The sequence below is a fragment of the Bombus bifarius genome, unplaced genomic scaffold (assembly GCF_011952205.1).
Source record: "Bombus bifarius isolate JDL3187 unplaced genomic scaffold, Bbif_JDL3187 scf7180000008285, whole genome shotgun sequence".
NCBI lineage: Eukaryota > Metazoa > Arthropoda > Insecta > Hymenoptera > Apidae > Bombus > Bombus bifarius.
The window spans coordinates 18304-40775 of NW_022884568.1; the positions used below are offsets into that span (position 1 = coordinate 18304).

At 41.7% G+C, this 22472-nt stretch overlaps 1 protein-coding gene across 6 annotated transcripts in view; it reads left to right on the top strand.

Moving 5' to 3' along the window:
• The window catches only part of LOC117212170 (paired box protein Pax-8-like), a 54588-nt gene that overhangs the window by 15393 nt on the left and 16723 nt on the right, over positions 1-22472 (top strand). For all 6 annotated transcript variants that reach the window (XM_033456689.1, XM_033456690.1, XM_033456692.1 and 3 more), the window contains exons 2-3: positions 593-758; positions 7168-7365. In XM_033456689.1, coding sequence (XP_033312580.1) covers positions 593-758; positions 7168-7365 — 364 coding nt within the window. The remainder of the gene's footprint in view (positions 1-592; positions 759-7167; positions 7366-22472) is intronic.

Below are 22472 nucleotides of genomic sequence, written 5' to 3' on the forward strand. Positions count from 1 at the left end.
GTGTCTAGTGTTTGCCCCTATGTAGAATGATTGGATCAGAGGATCGAACAGAGTATATAAATGTACGTATAGCATTTATTAAAAGTAGCGAGAAATATTTGATCGACATATGCGAGTCCGTTAATAAAGCACGATATAAATAAGTCAAGAGCAAAAACCGTTCGTTTCAGTATATTCAAAATCGATAAAACTAAATGAAGCCTATTAACAATATTCTATGAGATTCCATCGTTGTACACAGACAGAAATCATATTTTAACGCTATCGATACACTATCAATTCGACATTCATTAGGAGTTATTCGACTGATCCATGAAGTAACAAGTGATTTTTAGATCATAAAGCTACAAATATTTCGTTGCACGACGAATTTATACCATCTCCGATCCAACACTGGAAGAAATTTTAAGAGCAGCTAAGAAGAAGCTCAAATCGTAAGAAGGAAACAGTTAGTAATCCAAAGTGTAAAAGTAAAATCGATCTTTAATGCTAAGGTCGGTCGCGATCTTTCTCCAATCGCGGAAGTTCGACCTGGACGTTTCGTAAAACGGTATCCTCTCGAGCTAATGCATTATCGATTTCCATTTTCCAGGCCACGGCGGAGTTAACCAGCTCGGCGGCGTCTTCGTGAACGGAAGGCCCCTACCGGATGTAGTCAGGCAGAGGATCGTCGAGCTAGCGCACAGCGGCGTCCGACCGTGCGACATTTCCAGACAACTCAGGGTATCTCACGGCTGTGTATCCAAGATACTGTCGAGGTGAGTACCGACACCGTTCCGGCGCCATCCAGACCTCCGTCGTATCCGTTACAACCGCAACCCCCGTGGTGTCCCGACGGCAACAGACTTGCTTTTTGCTCTACCGTCGTTTGGCGCTTCGGCGATTTCCTCCATCGATTCGTCCATCCTCCTGTCACTGCATCGATGCATGATTCTTCTACGACCGACTGGTTGATGAATGAAGAACTACGTGTTGAAAGAACGAATGACAAGTTTGAATGGTAGTTGACGGAAGATTGGTTTCTTTGCAGCTTGTTCGACAAGTTAGATTCTGAATAGGTATGTTGCAAATTGATCAGAATTTTTTGTTGGTGGAAGGAGACTTAATTTCGTAGAATTGCAATAATTGAGTAGGAATTCATTTGCGTTTTGAGGATAATACACGTTTTTCTTCGATCTTGTTGGACAAATGTCTAGATAACAATTCTTTGAAATTCTTTGGGTTATGATATTGTTAACGACAGATTTCATTTATACATCGTTGATACTATTAATTCTTCGAAAGAAGTTTCTCTTCGGAGAAACGCAACTAACAACATATCAAATAATCAGGCAGCGCCAATAGCTAGACTTCGATTAAAAATCATCATAAAGATTCTCTTGTAAAAAAAAAGGAAGCCGTACCAGCTGGATGAATGTCTAGTTCGTTAATTCGAGACGAAAGACAAGAGACGCGATGGCGCAAATGATTTAGTGGAGGATCAAATTTTCCATGGCAGACGTAACGCTGTAGTTCCCATGCGTTCGAAGTGGCCAAAGATACCCGAAACGAAGAAAAAGATGCGATGGTCGAGGGAAAGACAGAAAGGAGAGAATAGGGTGCACGAGGAGGCGAGGAAAAAAGGTAGACCAATACTGGTTCGGGAGTGATTTAATTAAAGACGCTGTTAGGAGCACGAGGCGAACGAACCCGGGGACGAAAACTGCGACGCCGGAAGGAAGGAACCACCCCTGTTCCGGCCGCGGTGGGGGGTGCCAGCGGGTGCGACGATATGCGGTTTCCATGTTTTTTCCACCCTCCGCCCCGCGTTACATAACGGGTGGCCTCGTGCCGTTTTGATGGCCCGAATGTCATACGTCCCCGCCGGTAGAATATCATTGTCGTATATAGCCAGCTCTTTCACGTATATGCCCTGTATATGTGTAATAGGCCGGCTGGATTATTTACTACTTTATTGCTTCTCAAGTTACCATCCCTTGGATTTGCCTATCTTTTTTCTTTGGATTTCATGCGAAGCGAATTTGAACAGTTTATTACCCTCGATGCGTTCGGAAATGTGAAATCACTCGTGTTGATAGGTATCTTTTGGGACGAAAGGGATCTTTAGAATAACGTCCGATGAATTTTAGAAGCATTCTCAGTAAGGAAATTTCTATCGAGGAAATAATAAACAAGAATTTCGCAGTATGCAATCCTTGACCTGAGAAAATTGTGAGCTAACTTACACTTTCATAGAAAAATTTCTATGTTCTTGCTATAATTATCTGTAAAAAGTTAAATTTATAACAAACCTGCGTTTATCTTGTTTTTTGGAACAGATATATTCGTATGATATTTGCATTGTAAATTTTTCAAATATTTTACACGTAGGAGTACGTGATCATCAGTGATGTTTGACGTTTGACCACTAGATATCCATTCTACTTAAGAATCGGTGGCAATTCGCGCTTTTATAAACAATAAGTAAACGTGAAAATGTTCGTTCCTGGAACACCGACAGGATCATTAGAGAAATTTTCCCATGTGGCCGAGTTCGACGCAGAAAATTAGCGAAATTTATTCAGACGAAATTGCCTGTGGGTCCGCGATTAATCGTAAATCCAGGACGATTTTAATCAAACGCGCGATGTCGAAACGATTTATTGCGCAACCGTATTAACGGCAATGTGTTATGAACAGAAATTAACAGCTATATTAACGTCGAGTAGTGCATTTATTTTTCAATGGATTTACAGCCGATCAGATCGATAAGTCGCGGTGGCGAGCGACGTGTGAATCAAACTTGAAAAGAAAACGCGGTTCAACGGCCGTTGTTTCGCAATCGATTTCCTAATCGCTTATTCAAAAACACCAAGTAAGAATAAATTAAGTCAACCAGGATGGAGCAATTGCTACTTTTTCGCTGGCACTTCTCGCTTTTTCTGAATCTACGCCTGGTAAATTAAAATTTAGAAACCGCAGCTGAAATTCCTATTTTTCTGGCTGTGTTTCGTCAGGAATAAAGAAGTTACGATTAACGCTAAAGTTTCTAATCCACGCGAAAGGCATTGAAAATAATTGTCTAGAGAAAGTAAAGAATAAAAATCATTTTAATATTTCTCTACTTTTCAACGATGAGATATTTATAAATTTGTGAAATGTTACATCTAAATTCCTTATTGTAATAGATTCGATAATTCTAAATTACGTATTTCCAAATATTTCTTCTACATTTCCAAAGACACGAACGTCATGTTTCAAACGACGTCTAACTTGGACTTCCTATTTCTACTATTCGTACGCTTGTAACTTTACAAGGTGCAAAGTTTATAGTCACTTTTTCTAGCGAAACTGCGGTGAAAACGGTCGTAGACCTCGGCGACGAGACGCTGTTAACACCGAAGCTTTACGCAGTCACGCGCCACTGATACGTCGCGACATCGTGTGCCCCGGATTTTCGCGGAATCGCGACAATTTCGACGCACATGTACAAACGAAACGGAAACGCCGGTTCCTGGCTAGGTGATGGTTCACGGAGACAGCGTTGAAAAGTTCGCGCCAACCCTCGTTTGACGGAGAAACGTCTATCATAACGGATGCATAAAGCGGCTTCTTAAAACATTTTTGAGAAACGTTTCTTCAATAATGACTAACTTCTCTGCAGTTAATTTTATTCGGCCAATTTTAGCTGGTTATAAAAACACGAATTCCTTACAACATGTATAATTTGTAATAATATATTTCTTTAAATACGATTAATAGGAAATTAAACGTAGCCAAAATGTTCTCCCGAATATAGTTTAGTAACATAAAAGAATTAATTGACTTTAGTCTACATAAAGCTCGTAATACACGGAAATTTTCAAAATTTCTGGGAGGTTAAACTTACCCAAACATCCCTGACACGATCTTCTCTCCAACAACCTGATAGTGTTACACGAAAGAGATCTAAAAGAAAAAAAAAGAAAAATTGAACTATCAACGATTAAACTGAAAACCAAAATTAATGGGAATAGGGCGAATGGTCATAGCTTGGTCAATTTAAAAAATTGTAATTGCGCAACGTAATGGGCATTTGACGGTAGGGATGAGTGAGCATCGCCATGTGGACCTGGAATGGGGTTTTACGCCAGATATAATCGTAATAATTTCGAAACGGGGCGAAATGGCCCCAACCGTTTAAAAGACCCCTCCGACGCTTTCGACTGTAACAGGTTCGCGATCATTTTTTGTTCGGGGTGAATATTGCCGAATGATACATTGTTGAACCATCGTGACACGATTTAACGTGCGATACAAGTGGTTGCCCCCTATCGAATATTATAGAATCGAATATGATTGTAAGTTTGTTCGTCTCTTACCGTTATCTTTCGAGAAATATTAATGTTACGCCGCGCGACTCTCTGCCTGGCCCAGGTCACACACCGCGGGCCAGACGGACAAATGATGTCCGCTCTTCCGTACGGCGTACCCTCAATAGCCTAAGTACCCGTTATAAACCCGAGTAATTTGCTCGTTAAGGTCCTTCAGACCCAACAAATGTCCTTTTCTAAATCAGTTTCTAAAGACTATTGTTTACTACGGCTTGGCAAGGGAAAGTTGGATTTTTCCACGTACGATGCTTCCTAATAACAACTTTCTATCAAGGGCAGCTAAGACCCTTCCTAATCCACCAACCTTCGTTTAACCAATTAACAACGAAGCCTATTTCCCTCACTCTCTTAGCCAAAATCGTCACCAACAAATCCGATGGTCCCGTGCGCTAGAGACTGATCCTTAGCCTTCCTCCGAGACAGCATCGTCTCCCAAGAAACACTGATTCTACATCCTTCGAACGGTCAACATCCTTCGAGCGGGTATACACACCCGCAGATCAGTCACTCACTCATCTCGTACATACGCACCAGTGTAACTATCCTCGTTATAAGTTGTGGAATAAACGGTGAAATATAACTTACTATACTGTGTCATATTCATTCAACCACCTCTGTTATCTTAACCGAAACAGGGGAACGACTACTTCGCGGCGTCGATTCACCGAATCGTAGCGAGAATTTACGCCTCTCGCTGACGCGTTTTCCTCGCGACCGCGTCTCTCCGCGATCGGTCGTAACAATTAAAGAAAACTTACTTGTATTGACAGTAAATAAACATATGACAAGTGATGATATGAATAAACATTGCTTATAATTGTATTATTTAAATCTGTACACATTACGTATATAGAGGAACGTATAGATAGATAAATAAATAGTGTTGATACGTGAATATTCAGAAAACTGTATTCATTCCAAATTTGCAGAATATGCGCTAGGAAGATAGTCAATCCATTTGCAAGGTCATACAACCTGATACAATATCATACAAGATGATACAACAAGACAATGTGTACATCGTTGATTAAGCAGACCTTATACACATAAGAAGATTCCTTTCTCTTAAAGAAACGTGAACGATATTATTATACAAACCGATACGTACAAAATAATATAGAGAATCTATCATTTCGTTATTTCCTCGTAACGGATCTCGATCGAAGCAACGATCCCCGATAATCTGCCAACAGTGGCGGATCGGTTTCGAGCTTTCCCTCGACCGATTATGACCGCTTTCTCTTCGACTATCACATACTCCATAACTGACATCGCTACCTGACAACACCGGTTTCCCCGTAAATCGCTAATTCCTCCGTGGAATTGACAGCGACAGTCGTCGCGTCGATCGAGCCAGTTCGAATCAACTTCTCACGCTTTAACGAGCCGCGTGTACGTCAACCGACACCATACTCGAGCTCAAATGTATCACGCTCAAAAGAAACACATTGAAAATTGACAACGACACCGTTGAATTTCACCGGTCAATGTTTTTTTATTTTTTTATTTCTATTTTTCTTTTTCTTTTTCTTTTTTTTTTTTGTTTTTAAAACGAGCGATGGAAGAGGAAAAAGGTAGAAAGAGACGAAGGGAGAATGAGAGAGGCACAAAATTGGCCGACAGTTTGAACGAGCATGAGTCGACGCCGGCGGCGGACCCACATCCATCAAGGCGGCCCACAAGCGGACCATTATTGCGGGCTTTCTCCCGTAATTGAATTTAAGCACCAGCGAAGATATTATTTAACTAATTAGGCACAAAGGGCGCGTTCACGGCGGGCCAATCGCGATTGACCATCGCACGCGCATACACGCGCCGGGAGGGCTCAATGGAGGGAAAGAAGAGGGAGAAACACAGGGTAGAGGCAGAAGCCGTTTGTTTTAAAACAGCCGGTCGTTGACGCGCCGCTGGACGGCGATTCGTTATTCCGGCATTGGCCGCACGTCGCGGGAAAAACCAGCCGTTTCTCTCTTTCTCCATTCTCGCTCCCTTTGATTCCATTCGATCGGAAAAAATTGGGATGGGGTGCAGTCTCTTTCGATATCGTGGTTTGAAGATTACGTGGCAGTGAGAATTTGTGCGAATGACGAAAGATACGTACTGGGAATTTGGTGAATATTTGTGCTAATTTTGGAAAATTAGCGTACGAGTAAATTAGAACGTACGGTGTCCTGTAAAAATGTAGCCGTATGTGATAAGAATCTGTGTCATGCGTATGAAATCTTTAAATGGGTATGATCGAAAGGAGTGAGAGTTTTGTATCAGTCGTTGAAGAATTAAGAGAATTTAAAAAAGAAAGAATTTCTTATAGAGACGTCAAGAGCGAGGGTTCAAAGATAACCAAGTAAAAATCATTCTTCATTGTTAGACCGTGAATGCTTACGCAATTATGGGAAATTTAAAATGCAGAAATGTGTAGATTGTATGTAATATTTAATTCGTCAAAGTATTTGTTATAATATTTATAACACAAATAATTGGTGACTAAAACAAGTTCCTATTTAAATTCCATTACTTTGGTTATGTTCAAAAAGATGTAAAATTGCATAAGAATCCGCAGTTTACTTACTACGTTACTTTTAAATATTCTCTTTATTTTCTGTTCTTAAAAATCTGCTCGCAACCTGACATTCTTACAATAGTTTCTGGAAGTGTAGTAGGATCGAATTTCTGGTTGGTTATGGAGATTTCTAAAGGTGATGGAAATAGTAGACGGTTAGCGTTAACGATTTTGAAAAGTCACGTAGACGTAGGAATGTAATAGAATCGCGACATAGATCCATCGAGTTGGTTTCTTTTTTCTTTTTGTTCGCAGGTATTATGAAACCGGCAGCTTCAAGGCTGGTGTGATAGGTGGCTCGAAACCGAAGGTTGCAACTCCACCGGTGGTCGAAGCGATCGCTAACTACAAGAGGGACAATCCGACAATGTTCGCGTGGGAGATCAGGGATCGATTGCTTGCTGAAGGCATTTGCTCGCAAGACAACGTGCCATCCGTCTCCTCGATCAATCGGTGAGTCCAAATTTTCCCGTCAGATTAATCAAAACTGACCAATTAATACAAAATCCAGTAATCTGACCGAGATCTACGAAACTATAAAACTACAAACTTTCGGTTAATTATAAAACTATAAGATTGTTTAATAAAGACAAGGATGAAAAGTTGAAGACTTCGATTTCAAATGATGATTACATCATCAAATCATCAAATGATTACATCTTATGAATTATCGTTCTAATTGAAATAGATATAAGAAATTTTCCTCTTCTCAAAGTTGTAAATAATTGACCTGCAGAAACTTACTTTATTAGTCGCGGGGAATGTAATAACTAGCATTAGATGTCGCTAATTATTTCAAGACAACGAACGAGCAAATAACTTCTTCGATCGTACGTTCCTTATAAATTGACTGGAACGTTTATTCGTTCATGGAGAATTCAAAGATGCACAGATATATAGAATATCGAAAATAGGGTAGCTACTTGTTATAACATTTAATAACAGTTTCATAAATCTACAAATTCGCACAAAAATTCCATAATCTACGTAATATACTTACATATTAGCACGAGAATCGAGTCTTTGCAAAATTAAATAGATACCTTCTACGATCCTCGCAAAAGTGCTGACAAAGATTCCCCTTTCATCGTTCACAAACAAAGTTCGTCCGAATCAAGATCAAACCGATTCTTCGTCATCTCAAAATAGATGAACGGATACTCGTGGAGACACGAAATTTATCGTGGAAAACGATTGAAGAAAGCGAGAAGGGCGTGCGAACAGAGCATATGCTTGATGCGAGCGGCAATGGGAGCGATTAGTTATCCTCGGAGACGAGGAAGAATCATCCCCACGTCCCGTGCATCGAGATAAGCGTGTGCAGAGAGCTGGTCCGTCACCCCGATCCTATTGACCTTTCGCAGGTTCCTTCGGGAATGGGGCCGATTAATTCAAGTGTTTTTACGTCGCCCAATAGATCGAGCAACCAGGGGGTGGGGAGAGGTGGCGTGGCTAGGAACACGAGTATCCACGGGTAAAGGGATGCCCTATGGAACGGGGAGTGAGCTCCCATGAGACGGCATTACAGCGTATCAGCACCGCGCAAACTGAGCGAGTGGATCCCCTTTTCGAGCAACAGAAAAGCCAGCACGGTGAAGTACGCGGAAAAGAAAGAGAGAAGCGAACGAAGAGAGACCACTGGGGTACCATTGATCGGCACACATATGTCCCGAGATTTAATCAGTCGCTACTTAAGACCTTATCTCCCGCTTCATCCGACGACCCCTGTACGCATCTACTACTTCATCGTTTCTTCACCCTGCGCCACTTTCGAACACGCCGCCGGTCTGATAATGTAATCGAGCGTAATGCGGATCGAATTGGTTGGCACAAGTGAAATCCACTAACGCGATTTCCGGCAGCCACCAGCGTTAATGGAAACGCACGCAAATTAGTTGGCCCGCATTAGGCGGAAGTGGTACTCAGGGATATTTAGATGTCTGCTGACGACGGAGTTGAACTTACGAGACTTTGGTCAGCTTGGGGGATCTTGATTTTCAGTTTCAATTCCTCCAGAAGAGGAATTTTGATTTGATTCATCTTGTTCGAAACGTTGTCTCCTAACTATATCTAATATTCGCCAGCATTTACACCACTGTTAAGAGACATTGTACTCGCAAAAGTCTTCATCCACTGTACTGTACATCTCGAATAGTATACACACGTTATTTGGAGAGAACAAGTACACAGCGTCGCATAACGTCATGTTTATTTCTTAACAGATAAGGAAATAATAAAGCAATCCAATCGTCTTGGTAGAAAACAGGTTAATTTTGCAACGAAAGTTCCGTACCATTTTATTTCAATAAAGATAGCCTTTTTGTAAAATGACGATTTTACAAGACTTTTATGATTGACTGTATACTGTATATTTACAATTCTCGAAGATAAACTCTAGAAAATTTATTACCACGTATATACGAATACGAGTTTCTAAAATAAAGTTTCTAAAATACGATAATTTTCCGCCACATTCTTTCGGCAGCCAATTTACAAGAATTTCGAGCTAAATATCATCTGCAGAGCGAAGTTTGGTCGCGCGCGCATATTTCCCATTCTTCCGACGAGGAGAACGTGGATGGTGTCGTGATAGCCACGATAGCGTGAAACGTGGGCGTATGTAGGTACAGGAATTGCTTTCTGGCCGAGGTTTTCGATGTGTCTAGGATTGCAGCGGAGGGTGCGGCGCGGTGGCTTGTTGCTCGAGTGACTCCTCCACCTTCTCCACTCCTCGTTCTATCTCTGTCTAACACTCCGTCTTCTCTCCATCGAAACTTCTCCTTTTCCTCCTTGTCCGTATCCCCGACCCAAGGCCCAGATGGCGGGTATTGATCTGAATCCGGAGAGCAGATCGCCTGGAAAAACTTACCCCGCGGATACTTACCTACCCACCTTTCGCTATCTATATGCACCTATCTAACCTACCTTCACCAACTCACGTACACCGAGCCCGCAACCTTCCGCCGGTGTCTACGTGTAGGTAAATGTATTTCCGCTCGCCGAGCAATGGATAGAAACGCGCCCGATGCTTTGCTACCTGAAATGCACGGAACGGAAAACGTGCTCCACGGATGCCCTTAAGTGATTGTTTACGCCGATTGATCGCGCTCGAGGATCGACCGAGAAATCGATTTTCATACGTAGAAACGAACGTTAATGACTTTTAAGCATTTTGCAAAATTATGGGAATTTGTACGAGAAGAAATGGTTTTCCTGTGAAAGGGTTTCTGTGATGAAATTCTGGGAAGCTATAAAAACTCGGCTAATTCCAATGTCGAGAAATACTTGCGTATTTGATTCAGTAGCGCAGGAATGTTAGTTTCTTAAAATTAACTTTGACTTTTTATGGATATTTCATTCAGAGACTCTCGGTATTATAGAAAAGTAGATGTCTAGGAATTACAGTTTCTTTATAAGGCGAAAAAATTGAGCAGTTAACGCTGTAAATATGAAACTTGTACCAAAGCGATCAAAATGAAATGTACAAGCCCAGAAATGCATCGCGGTAAATTTCCAAAATTTCCTTAAGAGCGTGCAAATTCTTTTTTTGACTATTCTGAATGTTTCGATATCATAGAGGAATGACTAGAAAAGTGATAAGACACATCGATGGAGGATGTTCCAGAAGAATTCGTTTAGAAAAAGTCAAAACTGGTGAAACACACAAGCGGTTCCAAAGCAAGATTTCTCTGGTCGAAGGGAGAAAACAGTAGAATATGAGGGTAGCGAGTAACGCTGGGATTTCTCCCATTATGACCGTGTCTCGGTTTTTCTAGCTTCGAGCTAGCTTTCGTACGGAGAAATAATGATACGGCTAATATAATGTATTGTCCTGCTTTTGCCGGGGCACTTCGGAATGAGACCGGCCGCGAACGAGAGACACGGAGAAACGAAGAGAAAGGAACCGGGACGTTGGCCACCGCGGTAAAAAACCAACGGCCGAGGAGAGCGAAATAATGGAGTGGCTTTCGCGAAAAATAACAGATATATATCCTGAGTATCAACCCGGGATCTAGGGGCGCGGAAAAACAGGCGAAAAACGCGGCCAAGATTGGACGGTAACAGTTCGAGCCTTGTTTCTACTTTGCTGAATCGACCGAACAACCTTCCCTCTTTTCTTTTCATTCTTTCCTTTATTCACCACCCTGTTACTCTTTAATTTTCCAATTTCTACTAATGACACTGTCTTCCTCAAAGAGACATGCGTGAATTAAATCACTGTTTTTATCGAAATTAATATATTGGATTTCTTCAGTTTGTATTATGTTTGTATAAATGTATTAAGTAAATTAATATTATGAACGGTTCTATCGTATCATCTAATATTTTCATTCTAAGGCTAAAAACGCGAACTTGTATAGGCTTTATTATGATAGAGGTATGTTTCAGACAGACTTTTAAAAAAGATATATAGGTACAAGGAGTGGCAAAAATGAAAATGACAGTGGTTCTCTAATCGTTTCAAACAGCGTATCCTTTTTATTCGTACTGCGTTGTCAACAACGCTGAATAAATCGGGCAATTTTTCTTTTTCCCTTCTATTCATCCATTTTATTCTCGGCCTAGTACCATCCTTCACTTGTCGAATATAACCGAAATATTTCCTACGTAAATTATTACGATTAAAGCGGTGTGATAAACATTAAAAATAATCATATTTGCACCTTCACAAGGAACAATATTAATTTTGTGAAAAGCACCTACGTGATCTTAATAATTACGAACATAGAAAACCCACGACTAAGTAGTTCTAGTGTTAATGAAAGTTCTTACACGAATGAAACTCCTAGTAAATTGGTAGCAAAGAAACACGAAGAGCAATTCGTTTTGTAATAAACATTGTAAGAAGAAAAATATCACGAAGGGTTGGATTGAATGGGAAGTAAGAAAAGAGAAATTGCTGCGATGGTACAACGGCGGATTTCGGGAGGAAATATTGATAGGCTCAGCTTCGGCTGCGGAGTCACGCTCGAGTAGCCGGCTCTCAGTTGAGGTCTATCTAACACACACGTACACGAAATCGAACGTGTAGAGGCTCGACTCTCTGCTTCTCTATCTCTCGCGTTTCTCTTTACGTTTCTCCCCGAACGCCTTCCTCCTTTCGGCCGCGGAGGAAGTCTCAGGGGCAGATCGATAAGGAGCGAGGTTCGCCCGAGAGCTTTACGCCGGCTTCACAGCCTCCTTCTTCTCGTTTCCTCGACGCAACCCCCGAGACGTCACGGTCTCGCGTGTGCCTCTCGCGTTCGCCCTTTCTTGCGGCTTCCACAGAGTCGATAGTATCGGCCTAAGGGAGGATGACTCCCTCGACTTCCTGTTATTTCATTCGTGAACATTACTTTCATCGAACCTACCTCTTAACCTGTTAGCCAATGACAACTTCATTCGTCACGTTTCTATACGTTAGCTTTATATTCAGACGTATTTTAAATCTTCTGATGCCAAATTGTCCGAGCTGCAGAACAAATATCTATTGATATAATAATAGAATGGCTATAATAACAGAAATATAATAATAATTAATATAATACCAGAAACACGCGAAGGCTATATGTTGGAAAACAAAATAATTTCTGTCTTTTGTAACAGAACAATTTTGATACTGAACGTCTCTTGAACTAATTTCACATCAAAATTATTTCATTTTACTTAAACTTATTACTAAAGTCCAAATCTAGAATCGAAGTTAATGTCTCCGCTATTAACACACGAGCTAACAGGTTGAAGAATAAATTTTGAAACGAAATCGGAATCGTTGATCGTCAGGGTCGATTTATCATTCTCCACCTCCGTAACTTTAATTCGACGTAATGACCAGCATAGGCAACAACAGTTGGTAGGAAATCTGTCGCTTGGAATCTCTCGATGGAATTGTATCAATCTGTCATCGCGAACGTGTAGCAAGCGCTCTCCTTTTTCTCCTATCGTGCCGGGTCAATCTCCCGTGGAGGAGGCACCAGGCTCTGCGCCTTGCTCTCCATTACTTCCATATCATTTCGCACCCCCGGAAACCTCGCAGCTTGGCGCAGGAGCAGCGAACGCCGCGGAGCCATATGGCCGGCTATACATCGTGACTCCAGAGACAAGGGTGGCCAATAGGATGGCTGCTACTTTCATGCCACTTTCGACTTTCCGCTCCGCGTCACCGGTATCTCCCTTGTTCATCTTTCGCTTATTAAATTACATCGCCATAAATAACGCCTGCCCACCGACTGCCTTATTTACCATTCCATCGACTCCGTGGGAGGAATCGTCTTCCCTCTTTGTAGCTGACGAGTCGCCGCACGCTATAGGATTTCGGTAAGGAAGCGAAGCATCTTTCCTTTGGTCCCTTTTCTCACGACACCGGGATATATGACTTTTTCTATAAATCTTTTACTTTTTGGGAAAGTTAGATTTTTAATTGACTTTGAAGCACAGACAAAATTGATAAAATCAGGAGATCTTGCTTCCGAGATATATCCACTATCGCTGTCTTGTGTCAATTCTTTACTTTTCGAAGAAGAGTGGAATTAAAATAATATTTGGTTGACTTTGATATCAAAGTAAAAATTAAGAGAAAAATTACAATTACTGAGAATTAAAATTGGCACCGAGTCAAAGGTGAAATCTCGTGCGATATGACGATTAAGCGCGGGACACGCGGTCGGAAGGAAACAATATGGTGCACCGTGGCGCGGTGAAGTTTCGTTGAAGCAGCCATATTTGCAGAACGAGCGACAGAGCGCGGATAGACCCCTCCTACGTAAAGCGGGAGCACCCTCGGGGTTGGTCGGAGGATCCGGGGATGATGCTCCACGTTGAGAGCTGCGGCGGTGGCGGCGGCGCGTATCCATAACCGTCCTTTGTCTGGATAACGCAATTATTACCGCGTTTCATCATAGCCCCCCTCGGTCGAAATTAGCCTCAAATGAAGTTACAATTACGGTATCCTTCGTGTCCCCGGCGTCGAACCAAGGGAAACGATGCTGCGTAGCATAGAGAAAGAGAAATAGAGAGAGAAAGACGAATTCAGGGGTTGAACGTCGACGACGGCGGCCACGACCACAACAACGAAGACAACGACGAAGAGGACCAGGCCGCCGGCCGAGATACGCAATCCAGGTTGCCGTGGAAACGTCAGAGGACAGACGGAACCGCAATGAAACCGGATGGCCGCCTACTCTGCCAGCCCATAATGCTTCGCCCCTTTTGTTCTTGGCCGAGAGCTGGAATACTAAAGTTATTCGGCCACTGTACCGTCAAAATCCTCCTACCGGACGACTATCGTCATTGCCGTGGCGGCAATCGCCCACGCATGCACGTGATTTTGCACGAAGAACATGTACGATTTATCGAATAATTTTACTTTTTCTTTGCGGAAACATAATTGATATGGAATTTGTGATGAAATTGCAGTAGAAACCTGATTTGCCTAATATAAGAAACCTAATATAATGACTTCTTTAAGAAATGGGTCATGTCCCTGTTGTTTAATCCTCGAAGATCGGAAATGATCCAGTGTCGTGTTACAGTTTTGTTATGCGACAGAATTTCGTTTATACGAATTCATATACTTGAAGGAAATTGTAGTTAGTGTCTTATTAAATAAACTACTGTCGATCGCATCTGTTTGTTTGAACGTGAACTTCCATTGTATGAACCAAGATTTATAGATGTTAGGAACTTTAGTCGTATAAATCGTTCATCCCCCAACAGATTCATATAAGCAAAATTATATTATTATTTCAAACTTTACTTTTATATAATACATTATACAACAGGATCGTTTATATTAGAACGGTCAAAACAATAAAAACCAAGTACAGGATGCCACCAATTAACTATTACAATAGCATTACATCAAAATGAACCAGGCTAATAGACAAACGATTAAATCGTACATTTTTACTTGAAGACTGAATGCTCTATGCCTCGAGTCTGCGTCCGAGTGTTTCGAAATCCTATTTCGGTTGCTTAATTGACAGTTGCCTCTCTGTACGAACGATCGTATCTCGAATAGATAAAGGCGGACACGCGAAGGTGAAATGGAAAGCGGAATGGACGAAGTTAAAGAAACTTTTATGACGCGAGTAATTAAGGAAACCGTCAACGGAGCTCGCAACTCCGATTTAATATCCCACGGTGAAAACATTCGGTTGAATTTCATTGCGATGGAACAATGCCATCATGACTAACACGAAAACTATTACAACGCTACGATATCGCTAACGAGGAAAGGACGGCATTTGCGCGTTGACCGACGATGACTCGCCGATACAGCCGTTTAATAACCCGATGACGCCCGATGATTGACAGTTAATGAACCATCGAATATTCGAAGATTAATCGGCTATCTCCAATGAAGTAATCACGGAGAAGTTTAATCGAATATTATTGCACGCGGCGTAATATGCCTCGTGATCGAGCGTGGAACAAAATGGCAACTCACTCTACTACGATTCGCGTACTTCAACTCAGATTTTGCCATCTATGATCTCTTACAAACGAGATAGTGTACACCAAAGTATTTATATTGCTTAGCAGTAGACGTTTTTCTTCTTATTAAAAATTATTTATTTATTTATTAACGTAATATCAATCGTTTCGTAACGTAATCAAACGTTTCAATGCATTTCAATAAGTCAAGATATAAGACGATCTTTTATGTAATTTTTCAAGTAACTTTTTTTTCTATTTTTTCAATGCATCGCTCGTTAAAATAATAGATGTTTCAATGATACATTGTACGCTTTGTATCTCTTCTGCCTTCTACGTCTTATTGACATCTCCATACCTCTCACGTATGTTTCTCTTTATTCAATGGTTCATTCATTAAAATCAGTTCATACTAAATATTTAGTAATGCCGAAACACTGTAGCATCTTACGTAAATGTAAAATTTAGATGTCCGATAAACCGAACGAAACTTACAAACATAGACTAAGAATGCTCGTCTGTGGAAAAAAGAAAGCATCGAACGTATTATTCGCACGATAATAGGAATCGCATCGTTTCGTAACAGCAACCATGATCCAACCAACGCAAATTTCCATCAGAAAATGAATGTAAATGGGGTCTAATAACTAGAAAAATGGGGATTAAAGTGTCCCACTTGACGTCATTGTTGACGAAAAGACTTAACCGACAACGACAAGCCATCCGGGGCTTTCCAGTGTCGTGAAGATCATCGTGGCGTAACGCGAACCTTAAAATTTGCATCGAAATGCAAATGACCGGGACCAAATACCGGAAGAATTTGAAGGATCGACAACTCTATAGGATTCGACGACTCTCGCATAAATCTAGATGCCCTCGAAACGCATAATGGCTTGTAGATAGAACTGTGTCCTCTTCGCTGCGTGTCGAGGGGTGAGAGGTGTCGTTCCGAGACGATATATTATAAATCGTGTGTTACATTGTGCTTAGAGGATCCTCGTGACTGTTGACTCGCCGGTATCATTGTTGGGAGAGCGGCTTTTGTTGCTAGTACTCCAGCCATCGCAAACAAACACGCAAACACGCTTTTGGCTAGCTATGTGTATACGCGTTAACATGTACACGGAGACACGTAGAATACAAGTGAGTAGTTTCACGGTGGTTGTAGGGTGTCACAGTTAATATAGTTGTGTGTACGAAACGGGCAGCTGCTGTTTGACAATGCGAACTACGTCCCCAGATATAATAATATACTCGTCCCTGGTACCGACCAAGGGAACACTTCATCAAACTGACTACGATGCGGTACTAGGGTACCGTACCACGGTGCTCTGCTTTAATCTAAACTATACCTGACTTCCTAACGTGGAGACATAGCTCTCGACACACCCTTGCGGATCCAGGAAGGCCTTACTATCATTCGTACGATTCTGAAGAATCGACTCTGGGATATACGTAACAAATGAGAGTATTATTTCTTCGTTTACATCGAGTTAGCGCTGGAAGTCGAGATCCATTGGTTATTTCATCGATTATTCGTCAGAAGAGAGACATTTTGTTTCTTTCGTGAGGGTGGAACGTAGTTGCAGTTTTTCGTCCGCGTGAAGTTCATCTTCGGGTTATCTCTTTTCTAAAAGAGAAGTACGTAATAATGTTTTCATTTACAATCATTCAGCTTCAATTATTCTTCGAACCCTTCTTCAGTTACGTTGTACTGTTCCCCGAATGTCGATTCTTCTTCCGATTATTCTTCAGAGAAGAAACGTTCCTTTCTTTCGACACGATGAATGATGAAGCAGGAAATTACTCGTAGAGATCGAATATTCCTCCGATTATTCGTCATAGAAGGAAGCGTGTTTCTTGCGACACGGCGAAGCGCGAATTTACAACGAATTACTTCTAGACGTCGAACGTTCCTCTCGTTGTTATTCGTTCGAGAAACGATTCGTCTTCGCCGAGGAGATACAGAGGAGGGAGCGGAAGGAAAGAAAGAGCTAGAGAGGGAAAAATTCGACGAGGTAAATGACGAGGTAAACTGCGTCGATTGGTACGAGCGGGGGTCATATCGCGGTAAGAAAGCAGAAAAAAATAATTAAGCCCGCCGTGAAAGATAACACTGGCGGGAGAAACGGTAAACCCCGCTTCCTCCTCCGTAGCTTTTGTTCAAGAATCACACCGTACTACACCGAGAAGCGGCAAGTACAGCACGGTCCCGGGGTATATTACAGCCTCTCGAGAGGTGGCGGAATATCAGGATACACCTTTTCCAGCCATTGTGCTCCTCTGAAGGGCGTACAATGGCCGTGGAGCGAGTCCCGTATTGTGTCTACAGCTCAACGAAATAGTTCCCTGCGATTCTCCCTCCCTTTCCAACATCCGCGTTCTCCGATCTTCTTTCTCTCTTTTCCATCTCTATCCTTACCCTGCTACACCGTTTCGCCATCCTCTTTCTCTCTCTCCCTCTCCTTGACTCCTCGGGTTAAAGAGAAAGGGGAGTTCCGTTCCGATGTTGCACGCTCGAAGCATCTGCCCCCGAAAGAGACTGGTAAATCCTCGAAAGCCACCCGAAATCCCCCGCAATCCTCATGAAGTTGTATATAATAGCACGTAATAACTTCTTAACCCTGCATTAATGGCGTGAATTCGTTTCTATCGACGAACTATAATCGAGCAAGTGGTTCAGCGAACGGGCTATTGTGTCTTTACTAAGAATAAAACCATAGTTATGATATTTTCAATGATAGTAAATATATTCCGTTTAGTGACTTTCCTTCGCGATTAATGAGTATCAAAGGTTGAAAGTTCGCGTAGTGCATTGTATGGAAATGTTACGTGAGCTAGACATCGCTATCCCTGTTATGTTTCAAAATTGCCTCCATGGGATTGTAACGAAACGTATCTAACAAACTACCGGTTCTATCCGTTTTATTCAAAAGCAGAATTCCTGATATATATTCTCTTCTACATTCTACTTGGATTCGATCTTGACCCACGTCCAACATGGAACCCAATGCTGTAATTACACTCTTTCCTCTGTTCAATAATTCTTCCACAAACGGAGAATTTCCATTGGACTGACTTACAAACCAGTCTCGATCTTCTTGTTCTTCGATCTGTCACAAATTATGGATCATAAGGGATGATAATGAAGACATGAAGAAAAGCTCCATAGTAAAATCGAAGCGATAAGAGCTGGTATTTAATCCATAGAGATTAACTCCTGTTCGTCGGAGAAAATTTTAGTCCATCCAGCGACGAGCTTCGTCGTCGTCGACGACGACGAAGGGAGAGAACTGTCAGAGGGTGGCGGAGGAGTGGCGCTGGTACCGGTGAAATGCGATAAAGTTGGCGTAGAGGTAATTTGAGTATAAAGTTTTATTCGCAATAATTTAGCCGCGCGTGGAAACGGGGGTTGGTGGAATATAGAAGAGAGAGAGAGAGAGAGGGAGGGTTGGAAAGGGAAGGTAGTAGGAAGGTTGCAGAGGTGCTCGCCCCCCGGGAAGCGTGCAAGAGCTTGGGTCATATATTTGATGGGATACTTGGCATAAAGTCGCGCATAAAAGTAATGCCAACATTAAAGTTTGTGGTTCCAGAGCCGTGGCACGGCTGAACCTCATCCTCTGCCACCGAACTATGCTGCTACTACTCTCGGAACGTCTCTGCGATTTTACGTTGGTCCAGGGAAGGTAGGCGACCGGGGAACGTCTTAAAGTATCGACCTACGTTGCTACCAGCCGTTATGCATCATACGTCATGGCTCGCGTTCGTCTGTAATAGACTTCATCCCCTCTAGGATCCGGAGGATGGTCTGTTTTATGCGATTTTAACGTCAAAGAAAACAATCGTGGATATTACAGCGGCGAATCAATTTCTTGGAATGTATACAGAGTATACTGAAATCGACGTGGTCAAGAATCAGCAGAAGGAAGAAAATAGTTTTATATGAAGAGATAAATGGAAAATATAGGATGAAATTTTTTCATACGAGCAAATTAGCTTGAAAAATTTGTTTCTTAAAATTCATGATTTCTTATCGTATCGAATATATTGCATATATATATGGAGTGTAACTGATGGTACAAATAGGAAGTGGATTTCCAATTAGGTAGAAGCATAATACAGAAATATTAGTTTTTGGAGAAATTAACATTTAGCAGGAAAACATTTCAGAGGAATTTTCTACCACTAATTACATCTTGTATGCTCGTAATATCCAATACGATTATAAATAACTAATTTAAGCATCAATTGCAATTTCAATATCAAATGAATCACTTAAGTATCCGTTTATTTGTTTAAACGCAATTTAGACGATATTCGAACGATATCCAGAAACTTGAAACGAGAGCTATGAAAAGTTGAATTCGCAGAGGCGATTGGGTAGATAGTCGAGCAGTTTAGTTCAGGAGTGGCCGTTGGGGAACGATCTGATGGCGCCAGGGGAGGCATAGCTTCTTCCCACGTGGCACCCTCGACACGCTCTACCCTCATAATTCTGCTCGGCCTTCCTCCAGGCGCCACCTCTTGCTTCTCCAAGGCGTCGTAGTCGTAAGAGCAACGAGGAACATCGTGGGGAAGCCAGAAGGACGGAGTGAATTCGCTCCTTGTTCGCTACCGCGAAGGATTGGCAAGCTTCTATACCCATTCCCCCTCGTGAATGGAAACCGCCATGTGATTTTCCAGCAACGACAGTTTTACCCTCTTTCTTACATCCACGGTGGGGCTACAAAGTTACTTCGAAGAGAAGTTATTCATAAACCGAGAAAATATCTGATTGGATTAATCGACCTACATCTTATGTTGAGATACGCAAGAGGATTTCGAAGATATGCAAAATGTATCGAATAAAAAGTGTACTACTGAAAGGGTAAAGGTTGATCGAAATTTTCTGGGACGAAGAATGAAAAAGGTTATTCGAAATTTGATAAAAGAATATCTGATTAGATCGACCTATATATTGCATCGAGGCAGAAAACGAATCAATTGGCACGTGTACGATTTTACGAAAATCTTCCTGACTGGGAAATCTTTTATCAAGATCTTTCAACAATACTATCCGGTTAAATGTCAATCGGTCAAGAGCGTAAAACGAAATGAAAGATCACGTAAGACAGGAACGATTTTTGTTTCATAGAATAGGAAAGAAAGTTGAATGATTAAACGAAATACGAAAAATCCGGAAGAAGACTAAACCGAAGGACGAAGAGAGAAAAGACTAAAAAGGGAAAGACATTGTCCTAACGACAGAACGTTGGGGTTTCGTACGAACTTTATTCCCATCCGCTGCTCGATTTTCCCGTCGACATCCAACCATAAAGGACTGTCGGCTAGCTTCAACCATTCTCCCTGTTTCCCTATCGAATCAATACGCTCTTGCTCCTTTTAAACAATTTTCTCTTGCCTGCAGCTCACGCAGAACCGAGAAATAGAATTTTCGCTGAAAAATCGACGAAAAATCGTAATTTAAACGAAGAATGAACAGTTAAACAGTCCGTGTGCTCGGAGTAAATTTCGAATAAATTTCGCGGAGTTATATAAATCATACAAGCTGCGTCTGTAAGGAATCGTTAACGGTCGTTGATACTTATAAATGCATCGATAGCGAACAAAACCGTAGCGAACCCGATGCTAATTAGAAGATAGGAAACGGCTCGTGCACGCCTGTGAGTTTCAGCTCAAAAAGCTGCCGTTTATTTGGCTCTCGAAACGCAGCGTGTGGCAACGGTTCGCACCATCTGTACGCCGATAAAATCTGCACCTGTTGTACGGACGCTTTGGCGTCGTAGCATTTATTAGATCGTCGATCGCGCTCATTATACCACCGGCCCTCTCGTTGTGTTTTGCCGCGTTTCACGGAACACACACGATCCACGATTTCCATCGTTCCTTGCATCGGTCGTTTCGTTTCTGGCTAAATCAAAGCCCCTCGAACCTCTGGTAATTAAAACACGAACCGACTATTAACGTCCTGTTGCAATACGGCTATTGTTCCTTTTATAATACGGTGTTTGGTGGAAAAGAGCGGAAAGAGAATAGAAAGAGCATGGTAAAAGTAGATGAAGATATCGAGGCTCTTTTACGCAATACTTTAGCAATTGTTAAATTGTTGGCTAGTATAAATTATATCCTAATAACTCGGGACCAACTTGATTCTGGCAACCAGATTTTTTGTAACTGAACGCGCGTTAGACGTTTTAAGATTCGAACAGCTGGCGATCAACCGAAGGGGAATAACCCAAATATCTGATCGTTGGGAAATTTTATAAAATATACACTTTCCATTTCCTTATCTTCTCCACCATAAGTACATCTTCGCAAACGTATCTACGCGTCCGTCGATCAGAACATACCCAATTAAAACAACATATGCCCATTTGTAACAATTAATCAGACAAACATTACAGAAGCTCTGATCGTATCCGCAAACTGGAGAAAATTGAACTTAGAGAAGATTGATTTGTTTCTGGCGATTTTAATTGCGACATTCTTCGAATCATTCGACAAATAAATTAATCGTAAAACGATCTTAATTCGCCATAAATCTTGTACCATAGTCCTTAAGTAGGTACTTTTAATGTTCGATATCAAATCAACAAATTTACTATACAGATATTGGTATGAGAAGATGAATCGTAATATAAACCGAAGCTCTTGTACAAATTTGGTATAGAGATATCAGAGTTGGAAGGTTGAACGATTTAGGATCGTTGCTCCCGGCGTCACCCCAGAGTCTAGCCCTGATAAGGATCGTTGCTAATTGTTGCGAATTGGCGAAGGTGGCGAACGAACCAGGGAGATCGGGCAACAGGTGTCATCTGATTGATCGCCGTAGCTCGCACCCCCACGATTACCTAGCCCACAAACACATCCACGCCAGAAACGAACGACTTAATGTCGATCCATTACGCGCTCGCCCATTACCGCGCGAAACCGCTGACCTATTATACGCGAAAACCTTTCGACTAATACTACTCCTACTCGACACTAGCACGATCGTGAATCAATCGACATATGCTTGTCACACCTTCAAAGGGATGATAACCATATTTTGCAATTCCCCAGTTCCGTTTATGCCGATCAACTTTACTTATACAAAGATCACCGTAACTAAGCTTTCCCAAACTAATCTCCTGACTTTAAAATCA